The sequence below is a fragment of the Anguilla anguilla genome, chromosome 3, assembly GCF_013347855.1.
Source record: "Anguilla anguilla isolate fAngAng1 chromosome 3, fAngAng1.pri, whole genome shotgun sequence".
Taxonomy (NCBI): Eukaryota; Metazoa; Chordata; class Actinopteri; order Anguilliformes; family Anguillidae; genus Anguilla; species Anguilla anguilla.
This window is the reverse complement of record NC_049203.1, coordinates 29,184,925-29,212,674: the sequence shown is the minus strand read 5'-3', so window position 1 is coordinate 29,212,674 and position 27,750 is coordinate 29,184,925. Positions and strand designations below refer to the sequence as shown.

The 27,750-nt window shown below is 38.4% G+C and overlaps 1 protein-coding gene across 3 annotated transcripts in view; it reads left to right on the top strand.

The window, feature by feature from the left end:
• dcbld2 (discoidin, CUB and LCCL domain containing 2) overlaps positions 1-24,577 on the top strand; it is a 93,324-nt gene extending 68,747 nt beyond the window's left edge. Inside the window, exons 12-15 of one of the 3 annotated variants that reach the window (XM_035409250.1) lie at positions 9,429-9,522; positions 9,612-9,661; positions 9,987-10,124; positions 21,508-24,577. In XM_035409250.1, the coding sequence (XP_035265141.1) occupies positions 9,429-9,522; positions 9,612-9,661; positions 9,987-10,124; positions 21,508-21,914 (689 nt within the window). In that variant the 3' untranslated portion in view covers positions 21,915-24,577. Of the gene's footprint in view, positions 1-9,428; positions 9,523-9,611; positions 9,662-9,986; positions 10,125-11,584; positions 13,141-21,507 lie in introns of those variants that run through there. The other 2 variants (XM_035409251.1, XM_035409252.1) reach the window with 2 other exon arrangements.
• The last annotated feature ends 3,173 nt before the right edge of the window (positions 24,578-27,750 follow it).

The window sequence follows — 27,750 nt, the reverse complement described above, 5'->3', positions numbered from 1 at the left end:
ACAGTACACATATTTACCAATATGATCATAAGAAATATACTTACGCATGAAGTTGATCCTCAGCTGGATCAGTTCGCTGTTCGAAATGACACCGCTCTTCATCAGTGTCGGCTTCCGGACGGACCATTTTCCAAAATTAAACAAAATGTTCACCTCAAAAGAAGTGAATTAGGTGACACGTTGACATTCTATCCCGCTTTCGCAGACTTGGCATTTCTCACATGGATCTCGCATCGCCCCTCCTTTAGTCTCCTTCTATGGAGAGTAATTATAATGTTGTTAACATGTGAATGTGATTTGGGCGGACTTCCTGCTGAGCGAAATTCACATAGTAATGAGTAAAGTTTAACGAAGCATACATGATCTAATTAATCAAATTTAGAACACTTAAAACAATTCATTATTTGCCAATGGGCGCATTGGAAAGTCGCGATTCTAAGGTTTCTGTCAATGTTTTTGTTGCGTCTGTATGATAACAGCACGTGAAGTTAATCATCCAAATAAAAACGAAAGTAAATTTCATCTTGTCGAGCTCCGCCGGCGGAGCTCTCGATCCCAGAGGGTTAAAAGCTCCTTATGTATTCTTGGAAGTGTTGTTGAGGATATTATAAACAGGCCTACTTACTGTTAGTCTATATACCATTCAATAAGGAAACTCTTCTTGCTCCTGGTCACTATATTTTTTTTGCACTATAGTCTGTGATCATGTCAAACATCACCTACATGCCCATTCTGCTAAAAACATATTGTTTCAACTACTCAATTTCATCATTTGTCCTCATTTCTCTCGTACTACTGTTATTTTCTCATATGCAAAGATTGCTGGGAAATATGTCTGTGTTGCTATTCTCCACTATCAAGTGTTCCTGTTCTCCTTGAATTCTTACGTAAGGTCAGTGATCTAGCTAAGGAAAACAGTGAAGAGTAGTCCTACCTACAGCTAAACATATCAAAATGCCTTATAAACCTTAGAAACACTAAAAGTGCATCTTGAAAAAAATAACACAAAACAGGAAGGACAGAAGGGTACACAAGTTGCGACCTAGGGAGCTCAAATTCAAAGAGGTTGCTTGAAACAATTTAGGAAACATTGAGTAGCATTGCTTTGGATTACAGCTTATTTAATTTTGGTGAGGCAAGATAGCCTATATTGTTTGTAGTACAGTAACTTGGTGTCATTTTGATATCAATACTTTTAATGGCAGGCCTAGATTTTGCCAGTTTGAATGAATGAGTTATCAACAGTGTATGTCTTGTATGTGTGAGTAACTTCTTGCTATGAGAAAGTGAGAAATGCGAAATGGCCCTTTAAGAAACGGTTGTGGATCATGGCTATCCTTGTGTGAATATATACAGTCTGATGAGCGTGTCCCGTTTAGCACTTTCGCTTTGCTATATAGCTATGTAAAACAGTGGCTGTGACAAAGGGTGCGGTGGCGTAAGTATAAATGCATCAGAAACGAAGCTGAAATATGGCCAGTGTATGTACTCACGGATTTTACAGCAATCCAGCAAGCCTTGATTGACAAAATTATCAGCAAGCCCGTAGAATTAGAGCTCCCTAGGTCGCAACTTGTGTACCCTTCTGTCCTGCTGCATTTTCTGTTATTTCGTGGAGACACACTTTTAGTGTTTGTAAGTAGAGCCCGACCGATATATCGGTTTGGCCGATATATCGGCCATTAATTGACTTTTTTGACGACATCGGGATCGGCAGTTATGCAGCCGATGTGTCCCGATTTTTAAGTAAGTATAATAAACAAAAAAAACATTGATTATTTATCTGTACTTGTCTGTTCGAACGTTGTAATTGCTATTTACTAGAATTATTCAGTAGAGGGAGCTCTAATACAAGTGTGAACTGCAGCAGCTGACGCGCTACTTCTGTAATAAGACGTAACACTCGTGCCTCATCCAATATTCTCCACTGCAAGACTTGTCTGCACAGATTCGATTGCCGCAATAAAGGTGTGTATATTTAGTGAAAGTTTTTAATTAAATGGGTTTATACGACCACTATGTTTATCAATCCTCATTATCAAGCGAGCAAGCTAGCTAACATATTTGGTTCACTTTAGCAAACTAGCTGGCTAGCAAGCCTTTATGAAGTGGCAGTGAACACATAAGCAGCGTAGGATCTACATTTCCAGAGGACATCGCTGTATTCTCAAATAAATAACCAGCCAAAATAAAATGGTGATTGAATGCATCACACATTTGTTTTTTTATCTGAGATAATGATATTGGCTACTATATGATGCTGTGTCAGTAGCCAATGCGTTATTGCAAGCTAGTGTGTCATCTAGTCACGCGTCATCGTAGCAAGCTAACCAGACAGTAAATAAATGCCGATAAAACACTTCTAACGTGGATAGTTTTAAGCCATGTTATCTAGCTTTGTCGTGATAACATGAGAGAAGGATTGCTGTTGGAGAAGTGAATCAACCAACAGTTAGCGCGGGTAACCTGCACGAAAGCGCATTGTAGTTTTTTTCACGTATTTCATCCAGTCAATTTAATTTTATCTAACGTTACACTTGATTCACTCATTAGCTCCGCTAGATAATGTCTTACTCTTTGAGATCATGTAGTAGAAATAAAATAAGACTATACAATTCATTTAACTTACTGAGAATATATAATAAGAAATAATGAGGCTGTGTCAATAGCTAATGCATTATTGCGAGCGAGTGTGTCATCTAGTCACGCGTCAGAGGGCATTATAGTTATTTTCACCACCAAATTCTTATGGACAGGGAAGCTCGCAAGATAAAGTCTTACTCTTTGAGATCATGTAGTAGGAATAAAATAAGAAAATATAATTAACCTCTTAGCGCATTGCCCCTAGTGGTGGGCACGCCCGCGTGCCTAGATTACTAAAGTCAAACATTCGGTGCTACTGCAACCAACGTGTGAGATGAAAACAGAAACGCGTTGTTTCAGTTTCATTAGTAGACGATACATGACAACTATGCCGAAAACGGAGTTTCGCAGCCCCACCATTGTCGCTCCGGTCGTTCATTTAACACGCACCCCCTCCCTGCAGTCTCATCTAAAAAACACCCCCCACCCTTGACATAATGGACAATATTGTCTATCCTGGCATTAATAAAAATATTCTTTCACCACTAAAAAAACGTATTCCGTCATAGCAGCAAGATAAACCCGACAATAGCACTAAGATATGCCTATACAGCAGTGAAAACGCTGCTCACTGAATAACGAAATAAACGAGAAAAAGTTTTTAAAAATGATACCATGTCATTCTACAGTCAATATCTGGGACTAAATATTGAATAAATATAAAACCTTACTGTTGGTTTTACGTGTAGAGATGTCCCTTTTGAGACTGCGTGGTCATATATTGTCTTGGACAATCTGTTTGGGAAATATAGGCGCATCTGTGACGCCTGGGTATCTTCCAAAATAGCTGTGCGTAACACCACACCTGTTGTTTACGGCGTCCTCGTCCTTTTTAGTACAGTCTGACTTGATTTACAATTCATTTATTCGGTAGGCGAGAGTATAAGCTTTCTAACGATGTATAACATGTCTAATTCTGCTTTTGGAATAGCGTTTTATAGGTCAGCGTAACAGAAAATATTCTTAGCATAGCATTCACTTACGCAATCACTCTGTTAGCAGACAAATACGATGCACCTAACGAAACGTGTTCAAGGATATTTCGTAATTTCTTGGAAAATACTATTATTATTGAGGACTTCTGAACATAGCTAAACCATATGTTTGCTGATAGACCTAGCTGACATCGTTTTCTGGAGCAAAACAGAAGCGAATAGAACAATATCATTGATACCGTCTCTGTCTCTATCTACTGAACATAGAGGAGATTTCATCATTGCTATGTAAGTATTACCGTTCAAAATATTTCGGTTATATACGTTATTTTTGAAATTGAGTATCTTTAAATAGGTTAGTGGTGTTATATAATGTAAATATTTTACACTGTAATGTAAGCGTTAGACGGAAGTGTAATAGTTTTTGTGAAGCATGCAACAGTGATGACGTCATAGCTGGAACATTGCCAAAACGTGGTGGACGGGTGAAAATTGTTTTCATGTTGTCTCATCCCCATACAAGAAAACATACGAGAGTACAGAGTATAGAAATACACACGAGTTAATTATTACACATTTAGGTACTGTACCGCATTGTGTGACAATGTTTTTGCATTATTTTTTTAATCTGATAGCAATGTTTCATCTTAAACCCTCATAAGGGGCTCATTTATATGCTTTATAATGGACAAAAAGCATTTTATTCAATTTTGGAGAGATTTTGGATATGTTTCTGGACACCTAGCTATTTTAGACCACTGTACTGACTGAAAGCTTGTAATTCCCATTTGAAAATTATGCAACAGTGATTTTCTTGAGTCAAAACAGTTGATTTGTAGTGAAATACATGGATATGTTATGATTTACAGCAATGCATAATTTAGACATTTTGGATAGATTTGGAGATGCTGGGTACACTGCTTAGTTTTTGCTTCATACATCTATAGTAGTTCTACATATCCACCCTTAGATTTTATGAACTTGTGGTCAAGACGTTTTTGACCTAGCACATGTATAGTTTAACCTCCTGCATATATTCAATCTCGCAGTATTTCATTGCAAACTCAAAAAGTGCAAATTTATTTTGGATTTTTTGTCAAAACAATTGCATTTGTGGCACTTTATTTCTTCCAAAATTATGAATATAAACTAATCTGTGTTAGTATTGTAAATTGTACAAATGTCTTGCTTCATTTAAGCCATTTTTCAAGTCTCTGTGGTGTTCACGTCTGGGGTTATAAAGCTTTAAATAGGGTACCCCCTAAATGGGCAAGGATTGGCAAAATTTGGCTTGTGCCTTAAGAGGTTAATTTACTGAGAATAGATAATATTCATAAAAATACATGTTTGAAACTGGAAAACTGATTTTTTTTAAATTAATTTTTTATAGATGGCTGGAAAAGAAAGGAATAAAAGCAAGGTGTGGAGTTATTTTGATTCCACACACTTAAAGATGGTGTTAATATATATATATTTAATTTAATATCATCTTTGACATTTTTTTATCTGAAAAGTTCTTTGTGTGTTTATTTTTATTTTTATTTGTTTGCTTAAAAGTTAAATGTTCTTAAATATAGAAACTTTAATAAAATATAAGTTTTTCAAATTGATTTGAAAATGTTGCACTTTTTGACGAAATATCGGTCAAAACAACGGAAATCGGTGGGCTAGGACTCTCCAAAATTGGGATCGGCATCGGACCCAAAAATCTGGCATCGGTCGGGCTCTATTTGTAAAGTTTATAAGGCATTTTGATAGACTTAACTGCAGGTAGGAGTCCTCTTCGCTGTTTTGCTTTGCTAGATCAGTCACCTTACGTGAGAATTGGAAGTAGTAAAACCGGGACAGTTAATAGTGGAGAATAAGAGTAGACGCATATGTCCCAGCAAGCATATCATAAAATAACAATAGTACGAGAGAAATTATGAAATTGAGTAGTTGACAATATCTCTTTAGCAGAATGGGCATGTAGGTGAAGGTTCACATGATCACAGACTATAATGCAAAGTAAATGAAGTGACCAAGAGTGAGCTGAGTTTCCTTATCGAATGGTATATATAACAGACGGTATAAATTATTAGTTGTTACATTACAGGCATTTAGCAGACGCTCTTATCCAGAGCCACTTACACAACATAGCATTTTACATTGTATCCATTTATACAGCTGGATATATACTGAAGCAATTACGGTTAAGTACCTTGCTCAAGGGTACAACGGCAGTGTCCTTACCCGGGAATCGAACCTGCAACCTTTCGGTTACAAGCCCAGTTCCTTACCCACTGTGCTACACTCCGTCCTTGTTAAAGTGGTGGGTTCAGTAATGTGTGATAATGCGTAGGAAATCTATTGCACTGATGTGCTTTTCTCATGTTCAGTACTAGTTGTTATAATTATGATGTCATGATTTTAATGTAATGTTTTAATGGGGAGTTGCAGACCGTACATATGTAGTAATTGTTTGTGTGTGGCTAGATAGAGAACAGGGCGAGGTGACATGAATGCAGTAACGTGGCGTTTCATTATAAGAACGTTTTCTACAGTAGCCAAGTGAAGAAGTTAGTACAAATGGCACAGTGGCCAACTGGTGTAACTTTGCAAGAAAATCAATACATTTGCCGTCATGACATGCATATGGCTGGCCGTGAGTGACTTTTGGTAAAGCAAATATAATTGTAAGAAAACGTTAGTGTAAAATATGAAAATATCCGCCCGAGGGCAAGGCGGGATTCGATCCTTCAGCCTCAGGCTTACCAGTCCATAACTTTGTTAGTGCGCCACCATGACATAGCTGTACAATGCGTGAAATTTCATGGTCAAACCTGTCCGTGGTTTTAAAGAAGAACACAGGCCAATAAGCACAGCCGAGGTCCGGTTGAATCCATATGGCCTGGCGATATTGTAGCCGGTTAAGTGAACATGCAGATGGTATGTCATAATGCAGTGTGTATGTTCGGTGAATGCCGGGAAAATGTGGTGCAAAGGCAAATTGTTGAGAAGTAATAGACAATTATTTGTGAGCAAAAAAGCATGTTTAAGAAAGTTGCTTGAGGCAGGGTTTGAACCTGTGACTTCATGATCTGTAGACAGTTAGACGTGCCACTAAGCCATGAACTGACTACCTGTTGAAACAAAGAAGGTTCTTGGAAGATAATAGAAGAGCTCCTGTTGAATCCATATGACTTTGCAATATTGTAGCCGGTTAACTGAACGTGTAGATGGTATGTCATAATGCAGTGTATATGTTCGGTGAACGGCGGGTAGATGTGGTGCAAAAGCAATAATTGAGAAGTAATAGACAATTATTAGTGAGGAAAAAAGCAGGTTGACCTCTTCGCACAAAGCCCCTAGTGGTCGGCACGCCGGCGTGCCGAGATTACTGAACTCAGACATTCAGTGCTACTGCGACCAAAGTATGAGTTAAAAACAGAAACACTTTGTTTTAGTTTAATTAGTAGATGATATGTGACAACTATGCCGAATACGGAGTTTCGCAGCGCCACCATTGTCGCTCTGGTCGTACATTTAACAAGCAGCCCCTCCCTGCAGTCTCATCTGCAACTACACACCCCACCCATGACATAATGGACAATATTGTCTATCTGGACATTCATAAAAATATTCTTTCACCACTCAAAAATCGTATTCCATCATAGCAACAATATAAACCCGACAATAGCCCTAAGATATGCCAATACAGCAGTGAAAACGCTGCTCACTGAATAATGAAATAAACAAGACAAAGTTTTCAAAAATGATACCATGTCATTCTAGAGTCAATATCTGGGACTAAATATTGAATAAATATACAACCTTACCATTGGTTTACGCATAGACATGTCCCATTTGAGACTGAGTGGTCATATATTGTCCTGGACAATCTGTTTATGAAATACACGCGCATTTGTGACGTCTGGGTACCTTCCAAAATAGGTGTGCGTAATACCACACGTGTTGTTTACGGCATTGTCGCCCTTTTTAGCACAGTCTGACTTGATTGACAATTCATTTATTCAGTAGGTAAGAGTATATGCTTTCTAACGATGTATAACATGTCTAATTTTTCTTTTGGAATAGCGTTTTCTCATCATCTCATTCACTTATGCATTCACTCTGTGGTAGCAGTAAAAGAGGCTGCACCTAACGAAACGTTGTCAACGATTTTTCATAATTTTATTGGAAAAAACAATTTTTATTGAAGACTTCTGGGCATAGCTAAGCCATATGTTTGCTGATTGACCTAGCTGAGATCGTTTTCTGGAGGAAGACAGAAGCGGATAGAACTGTATCATTGATTTACTGTCTCTGTCTACTGAAAACAGATAAGATTTCATCATTGCTATGTAAGTATTACTACTCAAAATATTTAGGTTATATACGTTATTTTTGAAATTGAGTGTTTTTAAATAGGTTAGTGGTATTTTATAATGAGGATATTTCACACTGTAATAATGTAAGCGTTTGTTGTTGTCTAGTAGTGTTTGTGATGCATGCAACAGTGATGATGTGAGAGTTGGAACATTGCCAAACGTGGTGGACGGTTTAAAATTGTTTTCATGTCATCCGATACCCATACAAGAAAACATACGAGGGTACAGTGTATAGAAATACAGACACAAGTTAATTATTATACATATAGGTATTGTACAGCATTGTGTGACAATATTTTTGCATTATTTTAAAATCTGATATCAATGTTTCATCTTAAACCTTCATAAGGGGCTCGTTTATATGCTTTACAATGGACAAAAAACATTATATTCCTTTTTGGAGAGATTTTGGATATGTTTCTGGACCCCTAGCTATTTTAGACCACTGTACTGACTTGTAATTCCCATTTGAAAATGATGCAACAGTGAGTTTCCTGAGTCAAAACAGTTGATTTATAGTGAAATACGTGAATATGTTGTGATTTACAGCAATGCATGATTTAGACATTTTGGGTAGATTTGGAGACGCTGGGTACACTGCTTAGTTTTTGCTTCATAGATCTTTAGTAGTTCTGCATATCCACTCTTATATTTTATGAACTTCTGGTCAAGAAGTTTTTGATTCAGGATATGTATACTTTAACCTGCTGTATATATGCAATCTCAGTATTTCATTGCGAACTAAAAATGAACAAATTCATTTTAGATTTTTGCCTAGACAATTGCATTTGTGGGGAATCTTTAATTACCTATAGCCTAAATCTGTTTTTTTGGGATTAATGCTGAGAGTGGTGGAAATTTAGTTTTCCACTATTGACCGACTACTAAACCCTACTCCTGATTTTCAAAGCCAAGCGTCGACTACAAAATGTGAAGGGTTAGCGAGATTTTTTAATGATAGGATTGTGACCATCAGAGCTATTATCATCACTGACTCTACTGCCCTCTGCTGTCAACCTTTCAAGATGCAGGCAACTGTGAGTAATTTCACCAGAATTTCTGTTGCAGAGCTGTAAAATCATAGCGGTAAGCAAATCCTCCGTAAGGTGTCACCATGTGTGTGCATTCACACTAACTTTAAGGCAGGGGTGTACAGCAAGGGCCAATCTAATAATTGTTTAATTGGGTCAATCAGATCTTGATCCGGCATTTGTTTTAGCACCAGCTACAGCCTTAGACAAGTCTGTCCTGGAGCTTTTACTGTGCTCTAGTACAGGAATGAAACAGCGTAGCTTATATACCTGTCAGAATACTAAAACTGAAGTAATTGTTTGGAACAAAAACCAGCCCGCAGACCAGCTCTCTGGGACCCCTTGTGCACCCCTGCTTTACGGGGAGTCTAAAATAGTAATGTATATAAGTAGGGTGCAGGTTCTGTTGCTGAGGACATGAGAGTTTCTATCTGTGGCTGTGCTTTTAGATGTGGCGTTGGCTGCTGTGCTGGTGCCCTCTCTGGCCATGGCCCTGACTGCTCTCATCCTGGCCCTGATCTGCACCTGGCACTGGAAGAACAGGTGAGTTGCTTACATGTTGAGGGTAAGTAATATCCACACCTGCGTGGGTATCTGTGGGTGACATCATCTATCTCTCTGCTCGAGCACAGGAAGAAGAGCATGGAGGGAGTCTATGACCTGCCGCAGTGGGATCGTGCAGGTAGCCCAGCAACAGACTATTAAAATCTTTTCCCAGGAATACTAAAACTAACATGCTTTTTTGGCATAACAGGAGTTATCTTGCATTGCCAAACATTTCAGAAAGTACCAGTACAAAACTGATGATGTTTCTGGATATTAAAATGTATACATTTACAGATTTAGATAAACGTCAATACTGTGTCAGGACATCATTTGTGAGGTCTTATGATTTCCCAGTCTGTCCTCACTAAACTAATGGGGTAGTTTAATTGGTTAATTGGAACATGAACAAGAGTAGTGTGTTTAGTTGGTCAATTCGGAGAGGATTTGTGTCTGTGTTTCAGGTTGGTGGAAGGGAGTGAAGCAGCTCTTGCCCTCTAAGATGGCGGAGGGGGAGGAGTCTGTGGTGCGGTACAGCAGCACTGAAGTGGCTCGGCTCAGGGGGGGAGAGAGCGCCCCTGTGCTACAGACTGAACCTGCAGGTATGTGCACATTCATGGTTTAACCACTTTGGTTACATCTGGTTCAGGCACCTGTTATCGTGGTCCTCTCTCGCTCTTTCTCTGGTCATTTTTGCAGAATACCAAAAAAGGATAAAGCAATGGTTTACTCCAATGGAGAAAAGAACTACTGTAGAGTACTGAGGATACAAACCCATGTAATGTGGATTAAATAAAACCTGAGACAATCACTCATGAGAAAATATATGCTTACTTATAAAGTTATCTGACTTTTTATATTATTATAGACCAGGGTGGCTGAAAAGTTCATATTTTGTGATCAAATTTTTAAAAATATTTTCACGTATGAAAAGTTAGGACTATGCATTCAGAAGGGAAATAAAATAAAAATAATAATATAAAAATAGTAACAAATAAAACTCCTAACCCTCCATGTTCCACCCAGTCATATACAGACAAATTATCATTGCAATAAGCCTTGTATAGTTTCAACAGCAGAGCCCCAAGCTTATACTGTACTTCTCTTGTACCTTCCTGGACCCATAAATGTGAGCTGTAGAGAGCTCCATATCAATTATATCAATGCATTTGAGAATCTAATGGTGCCAGGACTAAGAATGCAGAGCTGTAAGCCCTGCCAACCATATTAGCAAGTGTCTATGTTTATTGACAACAAATGTGCACATGACACTTAGAGAGCAGCGCGGACGTAGATCAAATGCCATTTACGGGGAGTCAGGTACAGTCATTGTACAAAATTGGAATGAATTGACTGGTGATTCAGATTCTTTGAAGCAGAAGTAAAATTCCATATTGCGTCCCAGCTGATTCCTTCCCCCATGATATCCAGGTCCCACTGCCAAACTGTTGTTAGCACCAAGAGCTTATATAGAGGAAGCAAACTTGTTTCACCTTCTTAAGCATCTAAAAGGTTATGCAATGGATGAATTGGTAGAGGTGATCCCTAGGGTACTCCATAAGCCCGCATTGGAGATTTTAGGTGTAAGTAAAGAAAGAGGAAAACACTGGTAAATTGTATTGATTTTGAAATCTTGGAATGTAGTAAGGCCGATTTAATTGAAAATACTGTCAAAATTATTATGCCACATTTTTTGGATAGGAAAAAGGAGTTTTGGCAGAAAGAAAAAAAAAATAGGTATGTGCTTATACCATTTTCATTCCATGTTTCCACCAAGTTGGCAATTATGTGACCTTGTTGAAGTTATTATTTATTTTATTACAATGTATCAGAGGAATGCCAGAATAAATAAATTATTGTGATCTATGTGGAGCAACAAGACAAGTGAACACCATGAAACCCAAAGCAATGGGTCAAACCAAGTAGAGAATGGACAAATGGACTTTGGATTATTGAGCTCACCAGTGCTCTCTGTCCTCTTAATGATGTTCCAAACTGTTGATTTTGGTAAGCCAAAGGTTTGGCCTGTTTCTCTGACTGTTTTTTCCCCCTCATTTCTCAGCCTTATAATGGCTTCCTTGACTTTCATTGGAGCAATTCTGGTCCTCGTGTTGACAAACACCGCTAACAGTCTCCAAAGGCAAAGAATCAAGACTAGATACTGAAAACTCTTTTATACCTGCACCAAGGAAGCAAGTGAACATGCCTGACTAATCAGACATGTCTGTGAAGCCATTATGGTGCTCTGAAATGGATGTATAAAAAGTGCTGTAATTTCTACATGGTGAAACAATAGTGTATATATATGCCCTTAAATAAAAGCTGAAAATCTTGCACTTTAACCACATGTGAATTGTTTGAGCACACATCTAAAATTGTGAAAGTACAGAGCCAAATCAAGAAATATGTCTTTGTCCCCAACATTATCAGCATAAAGCAGAATGTGCTTATTCATGAATATCAAACAAGGATGGTGATGTACAAATTAGGACCAAAAAAATTCAGCCATGGCCATTTCTGATTCCTGATGACAGCAGTGATGTTTGCAGCATTGCCCATTGTAATCATCGAGATATACAAGAACTGGGGACAGCTTCTGTTTACCGTTTCCATGGATTCCTATGGGAGCTGCCCGAAGGTGCATGAATCCAGTTCATGAACGCAGCCATGTTTGACTATGGGTCATTGGCACCAGAGCATGTGCACTGGGTACCTAAACGTTAAGGATAACAGTAAACGCAGAGAAATTATGTTAACCCGTGGGGGTGCGCTTCGCGAAAGCTTTCAAATCGTCTGACGAACTGCGGCCACTGAACTGTGACTGTGGCTTCGCTGGCTAGCTACAGGACCCATTGTGACCATTTCTGATATGGTTTCTATCATCTCTGCAAGTGAAAGTAATAAATAAGGTAGTTGATATTTTTATAGAAGCATTCGGCAATACTGTACATTACATAAGCTAGCTTGCTAGATACATAGTCTACTTATGAAAAAGCTATGCCGAGCTAGCTAGACTGAAATGCAATGAGAAGTTGTGGTTAGCTAGCTTACTAAGTGCTCACTAAGTAACTTTTAGGTTGCACAAGCTAGCTATCGAGCTGTCTTACTGACTAACCCAGCCAGTTAGCTAGACAGTAGAACAGTTGTAGATGGCTTTTCCTAATGATACATTTGGTGGCAGTCGGCTGTAATAAGTAATATCTAGCTCGCAGGCTAGCCACAACTTCTGACTTGTTTAAATCCTACGGTCAGGAAGTGTGTTATGGGAGCCAGCTACTATCTAGCTACTGTTGTTTAAAGGAGATCGGTGATTCAATTGTAGCTTTCTAAATACGTAAATGACCTCCCTACGGTTCCTAGCTATTCCTAGCTAGCGTGACCCTGATCTCAAGCATAATGCACTGTTGTGAAAAGCTATTGCAGACTGGAACAGCTAGCTAATATAATTAACTTGATTTATTTTCTTGCTTTGACTTGAATTAAGGTGCATGAGAGAAAGCAAAAGATTTAATCAATACTGAGTTTTATTCTTTATTCAAATGGAAACATGCAATGTGCTTTATATTTTTGGCAATGCATATGAACAATGTATTGTAATAAAGTATGACTAGTCACCTAGTGCAATATTGGCTCGTTTTGATTGTTTACAGGAAAAAGTACAATCTGGGCAAAGACAACCTTTTGATACAATTTGCTGTAGTGTAATGTTGTTAGTCCTGCTATCCTGAACTTGGGCACTGACAATCTAAGCAGTACAAGGTGAAAATTATTCAAGATGTCATATTCGATGTCGGATTCGAACCCAGAACCACCTTCTTGCGAGGCAACAGTGCTAACCACTATGCCATTGTGCCCGGTTTATCACAGCACAGAGGCAAATTTTCATGCTTACTGAGCAAATTGAACTATGATTTAGCCAAGAAATAATGAATAAATGGCCAAAATGCTAAAATTTACGTAAAATATTGATAAATTAGGCTTATGTGTTCTATTCATACAATCCTCATCTTTGTAAATGACATGTTTATCATCTTCATAACCACTTCATCTTGACCAGCATCATTTGAAACACAATTTAAGAGCAAATTAAATATAACTATTCTCATTTTTTAACCCCTTAGCGCAGATACCAAATCTGGCCAATCCTTGCCCATTTAGGGGGTACCCTATTTAAAGCTTTATAACTCCAAATGTGAACACGACAGAGACTTGAAAAATGGCTTAAATGAAGCAAGACATTTGTACCATTTACAATACTGAGAGATTGCATATATACACCAGGTTAAACTATACAATGTCCTGGATCAAAAACTTCTTGACCACAAGGTCATAAAATATAAGGGTGGGCATATAGAACTACTATAGATCTATTAAGCAAAAACTAAGCAGTGAACCCAGCGTCTACAAATCTATCCAAAATGTCTAAATTATGCATTGCTGTAAATCACAACATATTCACGTATTTCACTACAAATCAACTGTTTTGACTCAAGAAACTCACTGTTGCATCATTTTAAAGTGCGAATTACAAGCTTTTCAATAGTACAGTGGTCTAAAATATCTAGGGTTCCAGAAACATCCAAAATCTCTCCAAAAATGAATAAAATGCTTTTTGTCCATTATAAAGCATATAAATGAGCCCCTTATGAAGGTTTAAGATGAAACATTGATATCAGATTAAAAATAATGCAAAAACATTGTCACACAATGCGGTACAGTACCTAAATGTGTAATAATGAACTCTTGTATGTATTTCTATACTCTGTACTGTCGTACGTTTTCTTGTATGGGGAATGTCACGACATGAAAACAATTTTAAACCTTCCACCACGTTTTGTTAATGTTCCAGTTCTCATGTCATCACTGTTGCATGCATCACAAAAACTACTAAATTACCAACGAACGCTTACATTACAGTGTGAAATATCCTCATTATAAAATACCACTAACCTATTTAAAAACACTCAATTAAAAAAAATAACGCATATAACCGAAATATTTTGAGTAGTAATACTTACATGTTATACATGGTTAGAAAGCTTATACTCTCACCTACTAAATAAATGAATTGTCAATCAAGCCACACTGTACTAAAAAGGGCGACAACGACGTAAACAACACGTGGTATTACGCACAGCTATTTTTGAAGGTACCCTAGTCCCTCCAGGAAATCGCGGAATATTTGCGGGAGCTTGCAATTTTGCAAAATTCCTGCGATTTCTCCGCATTAAATGTCCAAATCCAGAGCCGTATAAAGAGCCGTATATATGCCTTAACGCATATTTAAAAAATAGGCTACGTAGCAAATGCATCTGTAGGGGCTGCAGTCTTAAAGAAATGCATGACAAAATGATTAGGGAAAGCAATCATAAGTAGGCCTACTTATGTGTCAATGGAGTCTTCAATAACGTTGAATCACGGTTGTAAGAGATTGCACTTTGTTTTGTGCATACATTATGTGTTGAATTAATATTATTTAAAAAGCATTTAAAGCACTTTTTACAGAGGATGTAGCCTATGTATTCTATAGCCTATTGCAGTCACAGACTGTCTATTTTGTAAAGCTACGTCGCTTTTTTTTTTTTTTCAATTTTTTTTGTAACTTTGAGCCCATGGTTCTTTATGTTCAGAAAATAAAAAAAGATGAGAACTAAAATATTTCCAGCTATTTCTGTGATGTGCAGTAGGAAGTGATTACATGACTCTTTCTTCATTATGTAGTAGTTTTTTAAAAAATTGCAATTTTATTCCTCGACTTGCAATTTTTGCCAATTCCCGCAATTTTACCGCAAAAAAGTCACGTAAAACTTAGCAAATTGCATCGCAATTTTTTAGAAAAGCTGCTGCAAAATCAAGCATTTTTGATCGCAACAATCACAAAAAAACTCCACGAAATCCTGGAGGGACTAGTACCCCGGCGTCACAAATGCGCGTATATTTCGCAAACGGATTGTCCAAGACAATATATGACTACTTGGTAGGGATGAGCGAGTACACCATTATCTGTATCTGTATTTGTTCAACCAACAAAATTATCTGTATCCGTATTCGTACTTGGAATGGGCGGGGCTTAAACCGGAATTGGACGGGGTATAACCGGAAGTTGGTATTTTAACCTCTTAGCGCAAAGCCCCTAGTGGTTGGGGTACCGAGATTGCTGAACTAAGTCGGGTTTATCTTGTTGCTATGACGGAATACGATTTTTTAGTGGTGAAAGAATATTTTTATGAATGCCAAGATAGACAATATTGTCCATTATGACATGGGTGGGAGGTATAGTTGCAGATGAGACTGCAGGGAGGGGGTACGTGTTAAATGAACGACCAGAGCGACAATGGTGACGCTGCGAAACTCCGTTTTCGGCATAGTTGTCCTGTATCATCTACTAATGAAACTAAAACAACGCGTTTCTGTTTTTAACTCATACATTAGTTGCAGTAGCACCGAATGTCTGAGTTTAGTAATCTCGTCACGCCGGCGTGCCGACCACTAGAGGCTTTACGCTAAGAGGTTAAAATCACCCATAATGACTACACAGTCAAATTCAGTGCAGATAATTGAAAGCATCTCTGTAAAATCATCAAGGAAATGTGGAGAATATTTTGGTGGCCTGTATATAACTATATATAGAATACATTGAGAGAATTTCATTTCCATTTTAAAGGACACATATTCAAAGGATGAGAACTCTCCAAATGATAACTTCTTACAAAGGAACCTATCTCTAAAAACGGCACAAACACCCCCTCCTTTTTTGTTCTGTCGTGCTTCAAACTCAAATATGAAATTTGGTGGGGAGGATTCAATAAGAATAGCATTCCCATTCTTGGTGTTCAACAAAATCTCTGTTAAAAACATAAAATCAAGCTTGTAAGAGGTTATAAAATCATTGATTAAAAGTGACTTGTTACACAGGGACCTAATATTAAATAGGGCTAGTTTTAGGTTTGTTGGAGCAGGGCCTGAGATACTTGTGGCTAGAACCGGTGTTGATATCAGGTTGCTAATACTAACCCCAGAGCAATTAGGATTTCCACGAACTTTGTTTCCAATTTGAACAGGGATTAAATGATTGGGGGAGCTACTCAAAGAGGTAGTGGTTCAACGATGTGGGGAAAGCGAGTGCTGATTATTGACCGGTGTTGAGTCCAAGTGTGCGTGGTGAGTAATTAGTCACTTGCGTCCAGAGGTTTGGACGGAGTAAAAAATGTTTTCGGAAAGGCTTCTGGCGCCCAAGGCATTGGGGTGGATTCCATCGTTCTTGTAAAAGGCTCTGCGCTCCCAAAAAAGATGAAATTGTCAATAAAAACCATATTGGGCGACAAGCATACAGACTGTAGCCATGTATGGAGACTGAGGATGACTGAGGATTCTATTGAAACGACCCAGTAGCCGACCGAAAGTAGGGATTGGACCAGAGATAAAAACATGTTTGCCACAGGACTTGAGTAAGTTAAAAAGACGAATAAAGTCACGTTTCAGTATTTCCGATTGTTGTTTTGAGGTATCATTTGTGCCAACATGGACTATAACGTTACGAACGTGAGGGTATTTTTCAAGAAGGCTCGGTGAGGGGCATCGGGTTGTAGGTTGTAGGAGTGACTGCTTCCTCGCTGACTGTTTCCCCGGACACCGACCCAAGGCTCCGGACCAGAGGGCGTGGAGCAGACCAGGGTCTTCGGTTTTGCTCCGAGCCGGGGCCAGGGATGCACCACAGGAGCAGACGAGGTGGTGGATGGTGCCGGCTCACCCGTGGTGTTAGGACCGAGCCAGGGGAGAGTGGTGTCATTGTCTGCAACATGAGAGGCCGGTGCCACCAGAGAGTCCAGAAGCTGCTCATCCTCCTTCAAGTTCAGTGATCTTTTGTGTTAACTGGAGACAGCCCGAGCAATGAGGTGGGGAGGGAAGGGGAGGCATTTTTTGTTGAAAATAGTCCTAGACAAAGCTGGCTGTGTACAAGAAAAAAAACTAAAAAAGCTAATAAAATAAAATGGAATAAAATGATAGAATGATAAAAATTTAAAAAAAAAAATGAATAAAACTGCAGCAGAAGCTGCGAAAGAAAGCAGAAAAAGATATAGGCCTATAATGGAAAAAGCTGCGGGAGCTCACAGACACGGCTCAACAGCGTCTGCTAAATGGCGGTAAAGCAATAATGGCGGTGGATTCATGTTATTCTAGGTCATGGTTTAATACTTTGCATATTCTGATATATCTGCGTCCACTGTGACATAAAACTATGCGGACCAAATTGGAATTAAATAAATCTTATATCTTCTTCTGTGGGACTCAACAAAAATTGGTGCCTGGAGCGTAATTAGTTCAGTGTGAAGAAATTTTAGAGATAAAATGTTCTGTCCAAAATAATTTGATTTGGCCAGGGTAAATTCATAGTTTTGAATGGACTTCAATGGGGAAATTTGCTTTTTGGCACCAGAGGCTTATTAAACTGCAATACCTCGAGTAATAACTGGAGTTAATGAACTTCACGGAGAATGGCAATCCCTGGTCTCCTGATTGTAATGCATGAGTGCGTTTGGATATGAAGTTGCCAGTCTTCTAAAACATCATGGAGCACAAGATTAGCGGCTGTGTGGTACTTCGACATGAAAGTTGCTTGTTGGCACTTCAGCTCCATTTAATTTTGTGTGCAGTCAATGATATAAACAGTCTCATGTTGACACTTGACCACGCATCTCTCGTTAGAGAGTAGCATGTCCCCTGGACCAAGGTTTTCACATCTATTCATACACCATCTCTGGGATCGCAATCTACAAAAAGTATGTCCTCCCAGGAAGTTTGTAATGTTTATCCAATGTATTAACCATATCAAAGAAAGACGTTTTTTCCACTGTGTGGAAAGCAACTGTATCATTGGATAAATAGCAGGTCACTGCCTTTGTGCAATCTCTTACTTTTTTATATTTTGTGGACCTTGAAAAGCTGCCCATAATACTTTGCAGGTTGTCGTGGCAGGAACAGATGATGTTGATGCTGTGGGTGATGCAGGCTGAGCTGGGTGGTGATTGACCAGTTCTCAGCAAAGACAACATGTAGCAGTTACATCCACATTTTTGGGCTCCCCCTTTTTGTCTGGTTCAAAACCAAAATACTGCCATATAGCAGCCTTCACATTTTTTTTGGCAACCAAATTGCCACTGCTCTCCATTTAGTGTGGGCAATTCACTTCTGTTCCGCCAAACGTTCTAAACACATCACATGATAAAACGAATAAAACGTGAGAGAATCTTTTCAAAATTGCGAAACCCCCGCTGTGTAAATATTCATGATATACCATTGGTTTTTGTGCCGTATTACTTTTATAAAACAATGTCTATATGTCTTATATAGTAATTCTATTTTACTAATAGTAAAATAGAAAGATGGCACAATTTTTTAACTAATATTTTTAACAGATTGTAGTTTGCCCTTCCACTGATTTAATTCAGTTATTAACCTCTTAGCGCAAAGCCCCTAGTGGTCGGCAGGCCGGCGTGCCTAGATTACTCAATTCAGACATTCTGTGCTCCTGCAACCAAATTATGAGTTGAAAACACAAACTTTCTAGCTCTATTCGTGGATGATTCAGGACAACAATGCCGAATACGGAGTTTCGCAGTGCCACCATTTTCGCGCTGGTTGTGCATTTACCAAGCACCCCCTCCCTGCAGTCTCATCTGTAACTACACCCCCCACGCATGACACACTGGATAATAGTGTTGATCTGGGCATGCATGAAAACATTCTTTTACTACTAAAAATTTGTATTCCCTCATAGCAACAAGATAAAGCCAACCGTAGCCAAAGGTATAGTTCACAGTACAGCTGTGAAAAACGCTGCTCACTGAACACTGAAATAAACAAGATGAATTTTTCAAAATTATGCCATGTCATTCTACTGTCAATATCTGTGACTAAATATAGAATAAATATACAACCTTATCATTGGTTTTATGTGTAGAGATGTCGCTTTCCAGACGGAGTGGTCATATATTGTCTTGGGACAATCCGTTTGTGAAATATATGCTCATTTGTGACGCCTGGGTACCTTCCAAAATAGCTGTGTGTAATACCACACGTTGTAGTACAATCTGGCTTGATCGACAGTTAATCGACTCTTTTATTTGACATTGTTAATTTGTCTACTGTATAAGTGAATTTCCCTGTTTCTAGCTTTTCCCCAAACAGTTCACTGCAGCAATAGTAAACGTGAAAATGGTGGCACAGGAGGTCTCAGGAGTGCATTTGTTTAATTCTTGCTAATTTTATGACCAATGATTTGTTGTTAAGACTATTAAAAGCTTAATATTTTGCCATTTTGGGCTTGGCCCATTTTTTTTGCTCAGGAGTGTACGTGAACACAAATAATATTTCATTGTCCAAATGTAAGTGTTACTGCTGAAAATATTTCGGTTATATACGTTATTTTTGAAATTGAGTGTCTTTAAATAGGTTAGTGGTATTTTAGAATGAGGATATTTCACACTAACGTAAGTGTTCGTGGTTTGCTTGTAGTTTGTGTTTAATGTATGTACCAGATATGACCTCAACTGGAACATTGGCAAAACGTGGTGGACGGTTGAATATTGTCTTAATGTCGTCCCATCCCCATACAAGGAAACATTACATACTGTAGAGAACAGCAAAACATACGAGAGTTAATGGACACATGTAGGTACTGTACCACAATGTTTTTGCATTATTTTTAAAATCTGATATCAATGTTTCATCTTAAACCTTCATAAGGGGCGCATGTATATTCTTTATAATAGACAAAAAGCATTTTATTCATTTGTGGAGAGATTTTGGATATGTTTCAGTACTCCTAGATATTTTAAGCCACTGTACTTATGGAAAGCTTGTAATTCCCACTTTAAAATGATGCAATAGTGAGTTTCTTCTGTCAAACTGTTGATTTGTAATGCAATACATGATTGTTGTGATTTACAGCAATGCATAATTTAGACATTTTGGGTAGATTTGGAGACGCTGGGTACACTGCTTAGTTTTTGCTTTATATCTTTAGTAGTTCTGCGTATCCACCCTTAGATTTTATGAACCTTGTGGTCAAGAAGTTTTTGATCCACAACATGTATAGTTTAACCTGCTGTATATATGCAATCTCTCAATATTTCATTGCAAACTAAAAAAGAGCAAATTCATTTTTGATTTTTTGCCTAGACAATTGCATTTGTGGCACTTTATTCCAAAATTATTAATATAAACTAATCTAAGTTAGTATTGTAAATGGTACACGTCTTGCTTCATTTAAGCCATTTTTCAAGTCTCTGTGGTGTTCACATCTGGAGTTGTAAAGCTTTAAATAGAGTACCCCCTAAATGGGCAAGGATTGGCCATATTTGTCATGTGCGCTAAGGGGTTAATTGACTGTTGGCTAGTTGTGAGGTTGATGAAATTCAAAGACAAAAACTAAAACAAATTATCCAGCTAGCTCCACAAAACACTGTAAAATATCACTTTTCCTTATTGTATACATTCATTTGGGCACTGCTAATGAGGTGAAGTTACTGAAGCTAACTGTCAATGCAGGCAGAGGTGTTCTTCATCCGTTTTGCAGGTGCACTGCTTCTTAAAAGTTTACATTTTTCAAAACTTTGCACTTACTGTTTGTGTAGACTAATGGATCAGTTAACATAAAAATATTTACTCGCAATGATATTAATACAATGTGCAAATTTTCTATTTGCCTGTGGTTTATTGGGGATTATTTTCATGGCTGGATCACAAATTAACCAATAGGAACAATGGACCGGATCTTTCTGCTTTATAACAGCAGTGTCAAAACTGAGAGTAACAGTAGATACATAAATCTGAAACATTATGTTCAGTGCCATGGTATGTGTAAGAGGGACTGAGGATATACTGTAGTGCTGTAACTAGCCAATGGGTTTGATGAATAGCTCTAGATGTAGCATTGGTAGGGTGTGTGAACGAAGCACTGTATTTTGTCCAACCTCTTCACAGATGAATCTTGTTCAACTTCTGCAGAGTACGCACAGCCCTTGGTCAGCGGGGCTGTGGGCACCCTGGGCCAGCGGTACCCTGATTCTGACCAATACGACGCACCACAGACAGATATATACCATGCCTACGCTGAGCCCCTACCAGCTTCCGGAGCGGAGTACGCCACACCAATCGTTTTGGACGTTGCCAGCTACCCTGCCAGTGGGCCTATGGGACAGCAACTATCCATTTCCTCCTTCAAGGGACGTGGCCCTGCCCCACTCCTGGCCAGGACAGATGGCAACCAGTCAGGGGCATGTCCGCAGTATGACACACCCAAAAATATGCTGGGACAGGCCCCACCCACAGAGGAGCTGGTATACCAGGTTCCACAGAACTGTGCCCAAAAGGGATCTGAAATCAGCTGAGGGGAACCTGCAAGGCGATGGTTAATTCATGCATGGGGTGAAGCTGTGCACAATAACACCTATCCCTCGATCTGGATAGGGAGGACCGTACGCTAAGGCGTAGAATGTAGGGATTTGGAGGGGGTACACGCAGGCCCCCAAACACAGAGCCTGCTGGGCTCCTGCACACACACAGCCTTATTTATGGTTTGATATAAATATGAATTATGTTTATGATATGCCCACATGTGCACAGTGTCAGTCTTTTAGGATGTAGTGCCATTCCAGTTCCATCACTGAAACACAAGTTGTGAATGTTCATCACTAGAGCGCTCACTGCCAAGCACCATCTTGGTTGTTCTTATTGTGTGTTTGTTTTTGTTCAATGTCAAACTGTGAGTATCTTTGAGAATTCTGACTCTCACACACAAACATCCACCAAACATGCTTTCTCTTTCTTTTTTTCATCTCCTGCCCTCTGTTACATCATTGAGAATGTTCATCTGCATTAGATGCTCGAGTTTTGAATGGATGTTTACACTAATGCATAACTGAGACCATGACATTCATTTTACAACTATCTAATTTTCTTGCCCCAAATCATTTGACATTTATGTTAAAGGCATAATATGCAGGATTTTTTACTTGAAAATATTATAAAATAACCATGCTAACTCCTAGATCTATGATGCACTGGCAATCTCTGTCTTTACACACTTTCACCAAATTTGTGCCCCTTTACCTGTATTTGTTATTCTAAAATGTGTTCAGGGCATTTTTGGGTGTGGTGCTCTTTTCTGTGTGGGGAGGGGTGGGTGTGGTTACAGAGCCTGTGGTTTGGGATCAGATTTCAACAGCGTGTTTGTTGCTATAGCTAGCTAGCTAGCTGCTGTAATGGCCCACATACAGCGAAGCAAAAAGACAAGTCCACTGGGCTCGTTGAAGAACTAGAGTTACTGTAACCTTGCTTTTTCTCTGTAGCATCATATAAAGTTTTCCAAGTGGATGAGAAGTGACGCGGTGCTGGGTTGTTTTCTGTTGGACCTGTAAGTAACGTTACCTCTTACCTATGCAGGGTTGCCAGATATCTGGTTTTTGACCAGAATGTCCAGTTTTCAAATAATTTGTGGTCTTGACCGGACAATGTAGCCTAACATCCGGTCCAGGTGACTGAAGGGAGAAATTTAACGGTAGTTTCTAATGAATTTGTGTGTTTCGACGGGTAATTGGGCGTGAGTGCCAGAGGAGAGGAAACTTCTTTGATAAACACAGGCTAATAAATCCTGCATCGTCTGCCTTTACGAAGACATGTCCTGACTTCTCCTAACAGGTCCTGGCTATTTTTATTCATCTGTGTCCTTTGGTTACTGGAAGCCACATATCCAGCTATTTACCTTTTATTGATTATTTATGTTTATTTTCATTTTTTTACACACCACCACTACTGAATTCAGAACTGGCTTCACAGTAGACTAGGCTTGTTGTCATGGTAAGAAATGCAGTTGCCAGGAAAATGGTTGCACACATTGCCCTGAATGTTTCACCTAATGTTTTTGTGCCAATAAAATTAATCATTCACTTGAGTGTCATGAGTATCAAAACAAGAACATTTATTAATTTGTGTGCCAAATAAAATTGATAGGTGCATGTAATGAAAGCTAATCCACACTGTTTCAGTGTTTCCTATCCCTGTAGTGGAGTTGACACCCAATCATTTTATAATGGCAGTTTTGCTTATCTACAACCTTAAAAAGTGCAGGCTTACAAACAGAAGCCTTGCCAAAGGCTCAGTATTAAATAAAATATGCAACAGAGTTATAAATAATATGCATGTAAAAATGCACCCATCTTGTGTATGTTGGTATTAATTTGTACTTTTCACAATTAGATGCAGAAATAATAACAACCAAATTTCCAGTCAGTAAATCAGTGTGTGATATCTATGGCTAATATAGACTTGAGTTTTCTAGTGCAGAAAAACTGGATCTTTTCATTTTAGTTGTCAGTTATGGATATTTATTGTATGGCACATAGAATGTGGAGGATTGATTTCAGTAATAAGAGTGGCCTTGACTAGTTAAAAAAACAACTTTCAACTCTTTCTTCCTTTTCTGTTTTCAGTCTCCACACCTCCACACCATGCAAAACATTTTATGCATTGTGCTGTTGCGTCCAGCGCCCCTAGTTGCATCCCTGTGAGCATCAAGCTGTGGATTATGGTGGTTCCCAAACTGTGGCTCATGGATGGGATTTAAGTGCGTCACAAGAATACAGATGACATACTTTCACATTAACACCAGCCAAATAAACACTAGACTTGCTGCATGCACTGCACTGGTTACAGTGTTGTCGCGGTTGTTCTGAAGTAACATTTAAATCCATATTTTAATTACTTATCTGCTGTTTAGTAACAGGTGTGTCACAGAAAGCGCATCTCATTATTTGGTTATGAGCCCAGTAAGTTTGGGGACCACTTGTTTGTAGGACAAGGTGCAGATGTAGGGGAACGTCTTGATTTTTTGTGCATAAGGGGGAAGAGGAGCACAGAACGTACCTCATGTTACCTTGGCATGTGTTGTAGTCACTCTGTGTTTGCGTTTGTTGGTAGAATCATTAGATTGTATGGAGAATAAAAGATCATAGTCATTTTGAGAATTTGTTTTAATAAAAGTTTTAAGGAGATTTAGAGGTTTATTTTGTTGTGTGGTCATTCATGTGGAAGCTCAGCTGGTAAGTGACAATGTTTGATATTTTGTAATGGGTATTAAGTTATAATAATATATATGATAATATTGTGGTCACTGAATTAGAACAATTGCACATTTTTTCATGGTTAGTTCTTAAGCTAGATCCTATGTTCATTGTTCAGCTGCCACGATTAGCACCATGCTATACATTGCATTTACAGTTAGCTAAGGAATTACCAAGAGGCTAAACTAAAAAACATTTTATTGGTCAAAGAAGACCAGTATTTTCGCGGTAGTCACATGTAGTCCGCACTCAGGGTGTTTTTCCATAATGGCCTTTAGTCTGTTTTGTTTGCATGCTGAGAAAGGTAGACAACAAAAATAGAGTTGATAAAAGTACAGTGATCATGTTCCCAATACAGTAACTGGCTTAATAAATTTGTATTTGGAATACTTTGTTTTTCACCCTTAATGTTTAATGGGTTCTACTCTATTTTTGCAGAAATACTGCCATCATCTGGTGGAGTAAGGCAATGATAAAATGAAATGCCCAACCAAATTAAGCTTTTGCCTTGTATTTAGCAAGGCTATTCATGAGGTCTGCATTATGTGCTGACGCTAATATTATAAAATGCAGCCAGCTTTTTTAATACTAGTGACAAACATCTGTAGCATCTTGTCAGCATTTCTGAGAATTATATTTCTGCTGAACAGTGAAATGAACAGCAGCTTTGTTGAGGTAGTTGCATAATTGAATGTGAAAAGGTTTGATTATTGACTGATTGAATGGGAGTATGCACTGCACACAGGACCTTTTCTGTCACATATCTTTGAGGTCCTGTATACAGTATCTCATTAAAAACACATTTTCAATGTGTAAAAATACCAAGTTACAAATACTCACACCTACAAAGTACTGTCTGTAAGTCATTCATTAAAACTGGCTAAATTTAGGCCTGTCATTAAATGTATTGATATCAAAATGACGCCAAGTTACTGTACTACAAACAATATAGGCTTGTATATAATATATATATCTTGCCTCACAGAAATTAAAGTATTCCAAAGCAATGCTACCCAATGTCTCTTAAATTGTTTCAAATCATTTGGCCCTGTGTGTACAAGCATACAGTAGATGAACAGGCCAAATATATGTGTGGATAGGTTTGTAAGAGTGAAGATTGATTGAATAGGCGTCAGTATGTCCAATTTGTATTGGTAGGTATGCATTTAGCTGCCTAGCCTTTCGGTTGCGTGAATGATAGTATGTTTCTTGGTATAAATGTGGGTTTGTAAATGTGAATGTTATATGCTTCGAGGGAAATGTCCCCATGGGGATAATGAAGTATTGTTTGTATGTATGTATGTACAAGATTTATTTTACATTCAGCATTTATTGTAAGTAGCACATATACAAGAAGTTGTACATGTAGTGAAATCTTTTCTGTAGGTATTCATCAGCAGTTTTGTACATTCATTTAAATGTCTTGCATGAGGAGATTTGTAGTTATTTGACACTTTGATGTGACACAAAGTGTGAATGATGACTGTGAGATGGTAAAATGAAAAAACACAGCCAAGTGACATGAAACAATTTAGGGTAGCATTGCTTTGGAATACAGTTTCTTTAATTTCTGTGAGGCAAGATAGCCTATATTGTTTGTAGTACAGTAACTTGGCATCATTTGGTTATCAATATTTTTAATGGCAGGCCTAGATTTAGCCAGTTTGAATGAATGGCTTATAGACAGTGCTTTGTAAGTGTGAGTAACGTGGCATTTTTGTATGTTGAAAATGTGTTTTTAATGAGATCATTTCTTTTTGCACTGTGTTTGTAATGAGTAAGTAATAATAATTCACGTATAAATGTAGACTATGAGAGACGTGCATATGTTGCACTCGCAGAATGATGACACAAGTCTTCCGGTGCCACATATTTTAATGGAAAGAAGCAGTTCTTTTTCACTGCAAACAAAACATAATAGCTTTTAGCTGACCATAATTTTATATGGAAGCACTCTTTCAGCTGGCTTTGTTTGCTAGTATTCGAGTAAAGCTTGCTACCAAGGCAAGCACGTAACAATACTGTATCGCATTTCGTTTTTCTGTAACAGAAATTATTAATGTCATGTCCCAATAGGTTGTAGTGATCACAATGTAGTTGCGATTGCAAGAAAAAGTAAAGTACCCAATGCCAAGCCAAGAGTTCTGTACAAGAGGTTTTCTCAGGAAGCTTTCTTGGAGGATGTCAGTAATATATGTTGGTCAAACATCTACAATGAGGAAAAATCAGAGCACTAGAACTATTTCTTAAAAAGTTTCAACCAGTTATTGACAAACATGCACCTGTTAGGAAACTGACGATGAGGACTTGTAGAGCACCATGGATTGATGAGGATTTAAAGGGCTGTATGCAGTGGCGGCTGGTGATAACATTTTTGGGGGGGGCGCAGTTTTGGGGTGGACCAAACAAACTGAAGCAGTACTTCATAGCTCGGCAAATAAAATAAAATAAATAAATAAATCAACACAACACACTAATGTTGCCTAAACATTAGCCAGTAGCACTACTTGAACATATTTTGCCCTCCTTAATAATATAAAATAATACGTAGAGATGACAAAATGCCCATTTCACCTACATAACCTAAAGTTACCAACAGCTCAATTTCTAAATATGGAACTACTAAAGTCATTTTTACTGCCACTGTTACATTCTATGAAGTCATAAAAAGAGTAGGAAAATATTAGCTAACTCCAAGGTCATTTAAAGAGCCTTCTGCTGCCATCTGCTGGACAAAATGTGAATATGTGAATGCTGAAGTTTAAAGGAGGCAACAAAATTCACCAATCCACGGAATATCCCGGGATTACCGGAGCTCTCACTCATCGTGGCCACGCAAAGCCAACTCAAAGGCTCCACAAAATTTCACAGTCTATTATTCTGGACAGGATGTGTCGATTTTGTTGTGCCTTCTAATGCCAATCCTGTAGCCTTCATCTAGCTGTTCAGCAATGCTAAGCCTGCCAAAAAAATGTAGTCTCATACTATTGTCTAGACGGCTGCGGCTACTTTCGTGCCGTTTGCATTTTTCAGAAATATGTTATAGGTCTTGTACCCCCGTCGTTGTCCACAACACTTCGGTGCCGACACTTTGAAATAGCAAACA